Source organism: Octopus sinensis, linkage group LG12, assembly GCF_006345805.1.
Source record: "Octopus sinensis linkage group LG12, ASM634580v1, whole genome shotgun sequence".
NCBI classification, from domain to species: domain Eukaryota; kingdom Metazoa; phylum Mollusca; class Cephalopoda; order Octopoda; family Octopodidae; genus Octopus; species Octopus sinensis.
In genome coordinates this window covers 45,134,822-45,144,821 of record NC_043008.1, presented here as the reverse complement: position 1 = coordinate 45,144,821, position 10,000 = coordinate 45,134,822, and the positions used below count along the sequence as shown (strand labels likewise).

General features: G+C 38.9%; 1 protein-coding gene across 1 annotated transcript in view; it reads left to right on the top strand.

Moving 5' to 3' along the window:
• Positions 1 to 10,000, top strand: part of LOC115218038 (sodium- and chloride-dependent neutral and basic amino acid transporter B(0+)-like) — a 43,030-nt gene that overhangs the window by 6,291 nt on the left and 26,739 nt on the right. Inside the window, exon 2 of the mRNA XM_036507771.1 lies at positions 8,130 to 8,343. Coding sequence (XP_036363664.1) covers positions 8,130 to 8,343 — 214 coding nt within the window. The remainder of the gene's footprint in view (positions 1 to 8,129; positions 8,344 to 10,000) is intronic.

The window sequence follows — 10,000 nt, the reverse complement described above, 5'->3', positions numbered from 1 at the left end:
TCGGCTTCTAATTTACGATGATGCAATATGAGAGTTGGTCTTTCAGAGCATTTATTATGGTACATCTTTCTATTCGGTTTAGTACGTTTGTACATCCACACATTTTTATGATGTCACTAAAGCATTTTCTAAGTCCTTGACCATCGACCACTGATCACTTGGAACATCTCGCATCGAACAGGAGCCAAGGATGATCTGCAAGTGGTAAGGAGAACGCGACTGAAGAAAACTCCAATTGCCCATAAATTCCCAAACACGGCAATGTCTTTTTAAGTTCTGTATGGTAGTGCACAAAGAAACGGCTTCACCTTGCCGTCAAAACCCAACCTAGCCATTCCCATTATACATATCGCACGTCAGCGGACGGCCACAGTTGAATACTGTTTTTCTTTATGCTCAAAGATATGTCCACATCTACCTGGGCCGTGTTGAATACCCATTTTGAACAAATGCACAAGGGCCGTGCTGCTACTGTTGAAGTGGTTCTTGTTAAAATTCTATACTACATTTGTCATAAAACATTGTTTTGTCTTGGTATAAAAAATGGGTTACAGCAAATATTCTGCTCAATAGCATAGGCTTGCTTGTCAGTTGTCTGACCATAACCAGTGGCTGACCATATGTGCATCTCTGATCACAAGCAAGAATAGTGGGGGAGCATCATAGCCGTTGGTGATGGGCGAAATATCAGGTTTTGGTAGTTGAGAGGACCCAGGGAAGAAATGGTAGTAAACATGTTTCAGGTATTTGTCTGCAATGAGGAAATGGCTGTCCCCAAAACCAAATTGATAACAACGATGCATAAATATATATTTGGGTACAAATATGTAAATTTAAAAGGGCATAAAACATGTGAATACAAATGTGTACTTATTTCCGTGTATATATATATATATGCTATATATGCTATATATTCATACATTGATATGTGTGTATATATGTGTGTGTATATGTGTGTGTGTATACGCAACATAAATTTATATACACACAAACTAACTACGTATTTCTGTGTGTGTAAATATATAAGAGTCTCATTTTACGTAATACTAAGAGCCGCTGACATGAGCTGGATACATTTGGAATCGAACCCATGAACATTTCATCTTCTGTTCGAAACTAAATGCTGATTTTATTTCCTAGTATGTATGTGTATGTATATATATATATATATATATATATATATATATATATATATATATATGTGTGTGTGTGTGTGTGTGTGGTGTGTGTGTGTGTGTGTGTGTGTGTTGTGTGTGTGTGTGTATGTATGTATGTAGTATGTATGTATGTATGTATGTATGTATGTATGTGATCAGAGCTGTAACTCGGCTTCTAATTTACGATGATGCAATATGAGAGTTGGTCTTTCAGAGCATTTATTTATGGTACATCTTTCTATTCGGTTTAGTACGTTTGTACATCCACACATTTTTATGATGTCACTAAAGGCATTTTCTAAGTCCTTGACCATCGACCACTGATCACTTGGAACATCTCGCATCGAACAGGAGCCAAGGATGATCTGCAAGTGGTAAGGAGAACGCGACTGAAGAAAACTCCAATTGCCCATAAATTCCCAAACACGGCAATGTTTTTTAAGTTCTGTATGGTAGTGCACAAAGAAACGGCTTCACCTTGCCGTCAAAACCCAACCTAGCCATTCCCATTATACATATCGCACGTCAGCGGACGGCCACAGTTGAATACTGTTTTTCTTTATGCTCAAAGATATGTCCACATCTACCTGGGCCGTGTTGAATACCCATTTTGAACAAATGCACAAGGGCCGTGCTGCTACTGTTGAAGTGGTTCTTGTTAAAATTCTATACTACATTTGTCATAAAACATTGTTTTGTCTTGGTATAAAAAATGGGTTACAGCAAATATCTGCTCAATAGCATAGGCTTGCTTGTCAGTTGTCTGACCATAACCAGTGGCTGACCATATGTGCATCTCTGATCACAAGCAAGAATAGTGGGGGAGCATCATAGCCGTTGGTGATGGGCGAAATATCAGGTTTTGGTAGTTGAGAGGACCCAGGAGAAGAAATGGTAGTAAACATGTTTCAGGTATTTGTCTGCAATGAGGAAATGGCTTGTCCCCAAAACCAAATTGATAACAACGATGCATAAATATATATTTGGGTACAAATATGTAAATTTAAAAGGGCATAAAACATGTGAATACAAATGTGTACTTATTTCCGTGTATATATATATATATGCTATATATGCTATATATTCATACATTGATATGTGTGTATATATGTGTGTGTATATGTGTGTGTATACGCAACATAAATTTATATACACACAAACTAACTACGTATTTCTGTGTGTGTAAATATATAAGAGTCTCATTTTACGTAATACTAAGAGCCGCTGACATGAGCTGGATACATTTGGAATCGAACCCATGAACATTTCATCTTCTGTTCGAAACTAAATGCTGATTTTATTTCCTAGTATGTATGTGTATGTATATATATATTATATATATATATATATATTATATATATATATATATTGTGTGTGTGTGTGTGTGTGGTGTGTGTGTATATATATATATATATATGTATATATATGTATGTATGATGTATATATATATTATATATATATATATATATATATGTATGTGTGTATGTATATATATATATATATATATATATATATATATATATATGCACAGAGGTAATTTTTTTTTAATTCACAGAATAAAGCACTACTTATTAAAATATAGCCTGGTGTTTGTGTGTGTGTGTGTGTGTGTGTGTGTGTGTGTGTGCATTAGTATATACGTATACACACATACTTTCAGCCTTCACACCTACTCATCTACACACCTGTTAACCAGGTCACTTGAAATAATCAGGGTCCTATGTGGCTTCGCTTCTTTCTGCCACCTTTCTACGACTTCGGCGAAGTGTTGCAGGTTATTGTTGTGGTTTGCCACTTTTTTAAAAGGAGTTTTGAATACTTGTGCAAGTGAATATATCTATATATTTATATATCATATGGAAAAACAGTCTCTGTCTTTGTGTTTGCGTCTTTTGTGTAAGGTGTATACTACCTGTGTCTGATAACGTAAGTCGTCGACCTAGCTAAAATGGTTCGAGTGTATTGTGTGGGCATGTCTTTATATGCATATGTATGCGTGTGAGAGAGAGAGAGGCGGAGGGAGAAAGAAAGAAAGAAAGAAAGAAAGAAATATACAATAGTAAAACATACCTACCTCTTCTTATGAATAATACGATGAATGTTAATAGATACAGGTACAGTTGTGCAAATTGGCTCCATACTTATTCTTTTCTACTCAAGGCACAAAGCCCGAAATCTTTAGGGAGGGAGCCAGTCGATTAGATCGACGCCAGTATGCAACTTGTACTTAATTTATCGACCCCGAAAGGATGAAAGGCAAAGTCGACCTCGGCAGAATTTGAACTCAGAGCGTGAGGACAGAAGAAATACCTATTTCTTTACTAACCACAAGGGACTAAACACAGAGAGGACAAACAAGGACAGACAAACGGGTTAAGTCGATTATACCGACACCAGTGCGTAACTGGTACTTATTTAATCGACCCCGAAAGGATGAAAGGCAAAGTCGACCTCGGCGGAATTTGAACTCAGAACATAACGGCAGACGAAATACCTATTTCTTTACTACCCACAAGGGACTAAAAACAGAGAGGACAAACAAGGACAGACAAACGGGTTAAGTCGATTATATCGACCCCAGTGCGTAACTGGTACTTATTTAATCGACCCCGAAAGGATGAAAGGCAAAGTCGACCTCGGCGGAATTTGAACTCAGAACATAACGGCAGACGAAATACCTATTTCTTTACTAACCACAAGGGACTAAACACAGAGAGGACAAACAAGGACAGACAAACGGGTTAAGTCGATTATATCGACCCCAGTGCGTAACTGGTGCTTATTTAATCGACCCCGAAAGGATGAAAGGCAAAGTCGACCTCGGCAGAATTTGAACTCAGAACGTAACGGCAGACGAAATACGGCTACGCATTTCGCCCGGCGTGCTATTTATTCTACCAGTCCGCCGCCTTTGGGTTCACACTTATTGTATCAGTCAAACCTTGATTCACCGATTTCTTTAAAGTAAAATTTGAGAGGCGGAAAATTTGCAGAAAACTCACATGGGCTTGTGTTTGCATATATATATATATATATATATATATAAGAAAAAAACACCTTTTATCAATTCAAAATAAAAAATTATATTACACCATCTAGAAAATTACATATAATAGAAGTATTAAATATAAAATAAAAAATATACAGAGGATTAAGTAATGTGCAAAATAATAAATAAAACGTATATATGTAATTTTCTAGATGGTGTAATTTAATTTTTCATTTTGAATTGATAAAAGATGTTTTTTTTCTAATTTATTTATATATTATATTTTGTGAAATTTGATTTAGTATTTCTAAGTGTGTGTCTCTGTGTGTGTGTGTGTGTGTGTGTGTCTGTGTGTGTGTGTGTCTGTGTGTATGTATGTATGTATGTATGTATGTATGTATGTATGTATGTATAGTTTGGAATTTGTGTTAATGTGTATAGAATGATATATAAGTTTTTTTACAATGGTACTTTAGCAAATTTAGCGCTTTCATAAATAGTGTATTCCTCAGATTTCAAATGTTATTGACAACATTAGTACTTCTTAGAACGCTCCAACCATCTGAATTTTTAAAATACCTTTTTGACCAATCCGCACGCATCTTAAACATCACAGTTTGCCAGGTGTACCGATAGTCTGTAATTCGTTTATATTTATTAATCCACATGATTAACTGGTTGTTATATTATTGCAGTTATTTCCACTCAGAACAAGTTTGAACATTTTAATAAACCGTCTTTCATTCATCTTTCTACCAACCTCACTTGTGTTATGTAGTTTGTGGACAGGAAAAATTAGAAACATTTTCTGACTACATATCTCTATATGTTCGCTCAATGGAATTTGGCGAACATTGGTGTTCTGGATTTGCTGTCTGTGGACTCGTGAGCGTTCCGATATTGCATTCCCTGCCTCGCCTATATACAATTCCTCGCGATTCGGGCATTTAATGCAGTTGATCAAATTTCTACTTTTGCGGTTCATATCTGCTTTTGCGAAAATCTGTCCATTTTTTGTTCTAATGGATCCACCTGTATGCATGTATTGACACGTTCCACATCTGTTATCATTACACTTGGTTACTGTGAATGTTTTATCCCGTTGGTTCACATTGAATTTTGCCTTTGTTAATAGTTTCTTTAAGTTAAGATAAGTGTTTGATTAGTTATTATGCTTTTTGAATTGTTCCTTTTGTTTTATGATTGGCAAATTTGTTTTCATGATGTTAAAAATGTTCTAGTGATGCGGATTGTGTGTTACTAGAAATGGTATTGTGTTCCTTTGATGGGTTCATCTTTTCATGCTCCTCTAAATTATTCTATAGGAATCTCTTTTGCTTGTTGTATTCAATTTTCTATAAGAATGAGAGGATAATCTTGCTTGAGCAGAAATCCTTTGAGTTCTATATGTCGTTCTTAGTATTTGGATTATCTACTATAGTACAAATTTTCCTGGCTAGACAGTACGGGATGTTGCGTTTTGTGTGTGTTGGGTGGCATGATTTGAAATTTAGGTACAGGTGTGTGTCTGTGCTTTTGTAATAAATATCAGTTATGATTGTGGTGTTGTTTTTAATTACCATTATGTCAAGAAATGGTAATTGTGTGTTGCTCGGCGCAATGGCCCAGTGGTTAGGGCAGCGGACTTGCGGTCATAGGATCGCGGTTTCGATTCCCAGACCGGGCGTTGTGAGTGTTTATTGAGCGAAAACACCTAAAAGCTCCACGAGGCTCCGGCAGGGGATGGTGGTGAGCCCTGCTGTACTCTTTCACCACAACTTTCTCTCACTCTTACTTCCTGTTTCTGTTGTACCTGTATTTCAAGGGGCCGGCCTTGTCACTCTCTGTGTCACGCTGAATATCCCCGAGAACTACGTTAAGGGTGCATGTGTCTGTGGAGTGCTCAGCCACTTACACGTTAATTTCACGAGCAGGCTGTTCAGTTGATTCGGATCAACCGGAACCCTCGTCGTCGTTACCGACGGAGTGCTTCCATCATTTCTCTTGTGAAGTTTAGACTAGGGAATAGATTATTGAGTTCGGTGCTGAATTCTTCCAGATTTTCTAGGGATTTGTTCCAAATTAGGAAACAATCATCGGGGTAGCTCTTCCGTAAATCCTCTATATGTCTTTTAAAGGTCATGTTGTAGTTCTCTTCAATTTTTTATATAGGTATTGTTCCAAGTATCCCACTACTGAGTTCACGAAAACCGGAGCAAATCACGTCCCCATAGCTGTGCCTCGAATTTGGGGGTAGTTTTTTTCCATTGTAAAGGAATGTATTGTTTTCGAGGATGAGGCTGACCGCGTCTAGTATGACGGTTACAGTAAATCTACTGAGGATCGCTTCTCTATGTTTCTCGACCCAATATTTTCTGGCATTAAGTCCCAAATCATGTGGAATGCTCGTATATATTCACTAACTAACAGTGAATGGGATTCTGTTGTATTTGGGCAGATATGAGAAGAAATCGATATCATCTCGAATGAAACTGAGCATGTGACTACATAGTGGTTTTAGGATAATGTCAAGAAGGTTGCTCAGACGATGTGTAGGAGAGGCTGGACCAGGTCCTCAACAATTATATGATTCTACGGTCTTAAACTCTTTTGTTATTGTGCGGAGAACTATAACAGGAGGGGGCTGAGAATCGACCCCTAACGGACAGCCGTTTGCACCTTAAATTTCCCCCTGAACTCATTGCAAACTCTCATATTGCTGACGCATCTCCATGTATGCCTTGCACGGCTCTCTTGACCCTTTGCCCGTCGAAAGCATTGTTGTAAGTTTGTTTTAAAAATCAAAGCTTGTTTCTTGACTTAAAGCTAGTCCTTATTTCCTACGTTCTGTTCAATCTAAAGCTTTCGTTTCGTAAGCCTCCTGTTACTTGACTGGTCGAAAAAATATGGAAATGTGTATCCTATATGATACATGGACATCAGGGAAATATACGTCCTGCGTATCACGTGATACAAAGGACAGACAACTGGTTAAAGACCACCATGCTACAGAGCGTGCCAACCTAACTGAGATCTTCAGCAGATTGACGAACTCTAGATGCGGTAATCTCTTGTAGTTGGCTAAGATCTCTTGTAGTTTTGTTGCTAAGAAGAGAGCATCCATATTTCCTCTCTGTTTCACTTAAATATTCGAACATGTTTAAATGCTGGTCATTTGGAACATTCACATCGCTTGTGAAACAAACAGTAACCATCAATATAATCCTTGCTGCTATGGCCTGGAATTTGGGGAATAGGGTTAGTCGTTTATATCAACCCCAGTACTTCACTGGCACTTGTTTTATCGATCCCTTTTATCGGTGGTGGTGGTGGTGGTGGTGGTGGTGGTGGTGGTGGATGTGTATTTTTATCAACAGACAAAACCCAAGGGTTGCTCTATTCATGTATATCAAATCCCAGAGGTTCTATTATAATTTTTATTAAATGTTGTTGTTCTCCTGAAATGATCTTTGATTGGATGTTATTGTGAATTGGTTGAACAATTAGGGCGTTGGGAAAAAAGAAAATTGTCGTATTTGTTTCACCTCTTAAAATTCTGAGTTCAAATCATGCCAATAGTAACTTTTCTTTTCGCATCCCTGAAAACCATAACTTGATTCATCGATAGAACACCCTCCAAGAGAACATTTTCAACATGAAACACTATTCCCAATGAAATTTAAACTGTTATAACCAAACTCATGGCACCGTCATAGTTGCCAAGTTCTTCCCCAAAATTTGAAATCTGATATCAATTTGCGTTAAAGCCATTGTGCCAATTCAACAAAAGTTGCAACTTTTTTTTTTATACAACCACAGAAACAATAACCGGAACACATATAGACCGACTAAAACGTAGTTAAGCCAAATTTACGCAAACAGAGCAGGAAGAACACAAATAGAACAGCAAGAATGAATACCTAAATTTTTCATAGACTGTTTTTGTCTCGTTTCATAATTTGTTTCTTCGTTTCCTTTTTCAGAGTGAACCACAGACAACAAAGAGAGCGACTCATTATGATATGAATAATGACGCTATTATACAGGCAGGTGCAAATCAAGCTGATGATCAAGATGAATCGCATGACCGTGGGACGTGGGGCCATAAGGCAGAGTTTATGCTGTCCTGCATTGGATTATCTGTGGGACTTGGTAACGTTTGGAGATTCCCCTATTTGGCATTCAGACATGGAGGAGGTAAATATATTTATAATTCATTTCTCCTATTCTTCGAATAGTTTTGTGTGAATAGTTTTGTGCGCTTGTGTGTATGTGGGTCTGTCTGTATGTCTGTCTTGAGTTTAGAGGTCCGTTTGACTGCAATTTCTGCCAGTTTTGGAGATGATGAAGCAACTGAAATTGTAAGATTTCCTTTGTTGTAAGAGACATCAGCCCGTAACACAAAAGCAAACACCTCAGCTGCCATTGTCCTCATTTTCTGCTGAGTGAAAGTGCGAAAATATTTAGATAGTTATAGAGATCTACTTTTATACGAGGAGGTACCCAAAAGAAACCGGAATTTTGCTATATTATTTTATTCACTTAGTTTTACATGTTTACAGAGGCGCAATGGCCCAGTGGTTAGGGCAGCGGACTTGCGGTCATAGGATCGCGGTTTCGATTCCCAGACCGGACGTTGTGAGTGTTTATTGTGCGAAAACACCTAAAAGCTCCACGAAGCTCCGGCAGGGGATGGTGGTGAGCCCTGCTGTACTCTTTCACCACAACTTTCTCTCACTCTTACTTCCTGTTTCTGTTGTACCTGTATTTCAAGGGGCCGGCCTTGTCACTCTCTGTGTCACGCTGAATATCCCCGAGAGCTACGTTAAGGGTGCACGTGTCTGTGGAGTGCTCAGCCACTTACACGTTAATTTCACGAGCAGGCTGTGCCGTTGATTCGGATCAACCGGAACCCTCATCGTCGCAACCGACGGAGTGCTTCCACATGTTTACACTTCTATTGCCTTCAAAGTATTCTCCATTTGAAGCAATGCATCGGTCCAAACGCGTTTTCCACTGTCCGAAGCAGTCCTAGAATTTTTGGGAAGTGATGTCTATTAACGCCTCCGTCGCCTTTTTTTCTTCGACTCTTCCACATCTGCAAAACGTTTCCCTTTAAGGACTTTTTCCATTGGGGGGGGGACCAAAATAGTCGCAAGGAGCAAGATCGGGTGAATAGGAAGGGTAGGTAAGCGGGGCCATGCCATTCTTAGTTAGAAACTGTCTCACACTCGAGGTGGTGTGCGCAGGCACGTTGTAGTGGTGAAGCCACCACTCGCCAATTTGTCACGGGTTGGGGTGTTTTCATCTCACCGCGTTTCACAAACGCTTCAGAACTGTCAAGTGAAATGTCTGGTTAACATTATGGCCAGGAGGAACACATTCTGTGTGGACAATTCCTTTCGCATCGATGAAACAAATGAGCATCGTCTTGACATTGGTCTTCACTTGACGCTCTTCTTTGGGGCGTAGGACATCGAATGCTTCCATTGACTTGATTGCTGATTCGTTTTCGGGTCGTAGCCGTAGCACCAGCCTTCGTTTCCGGTGATGACCCTCGAATAATAAAGGTCTGGATCAAATTCCAACCGTTCTTTCAGTCTACGACACGCATTCAGTCCTGATTGTTTTTGATCTTCCTTCTGCAAGTGAGGCACAAATTTGGCTGCAACTCTTTTCATTCGCAATTCCTCGCTCGAAACTCGTTGGCAGGGGTTCCACGACACAGCAGTCATATCAACGAGTTCTTCAGCTGATCGGTGACGGTCTTCCAACATCAGTTCATAAATTTTCGTGATGTTTTCATTTTTTCGGTGGGGTTGACGATCGCCCTGAACGAGATTTGGTCTTCAAG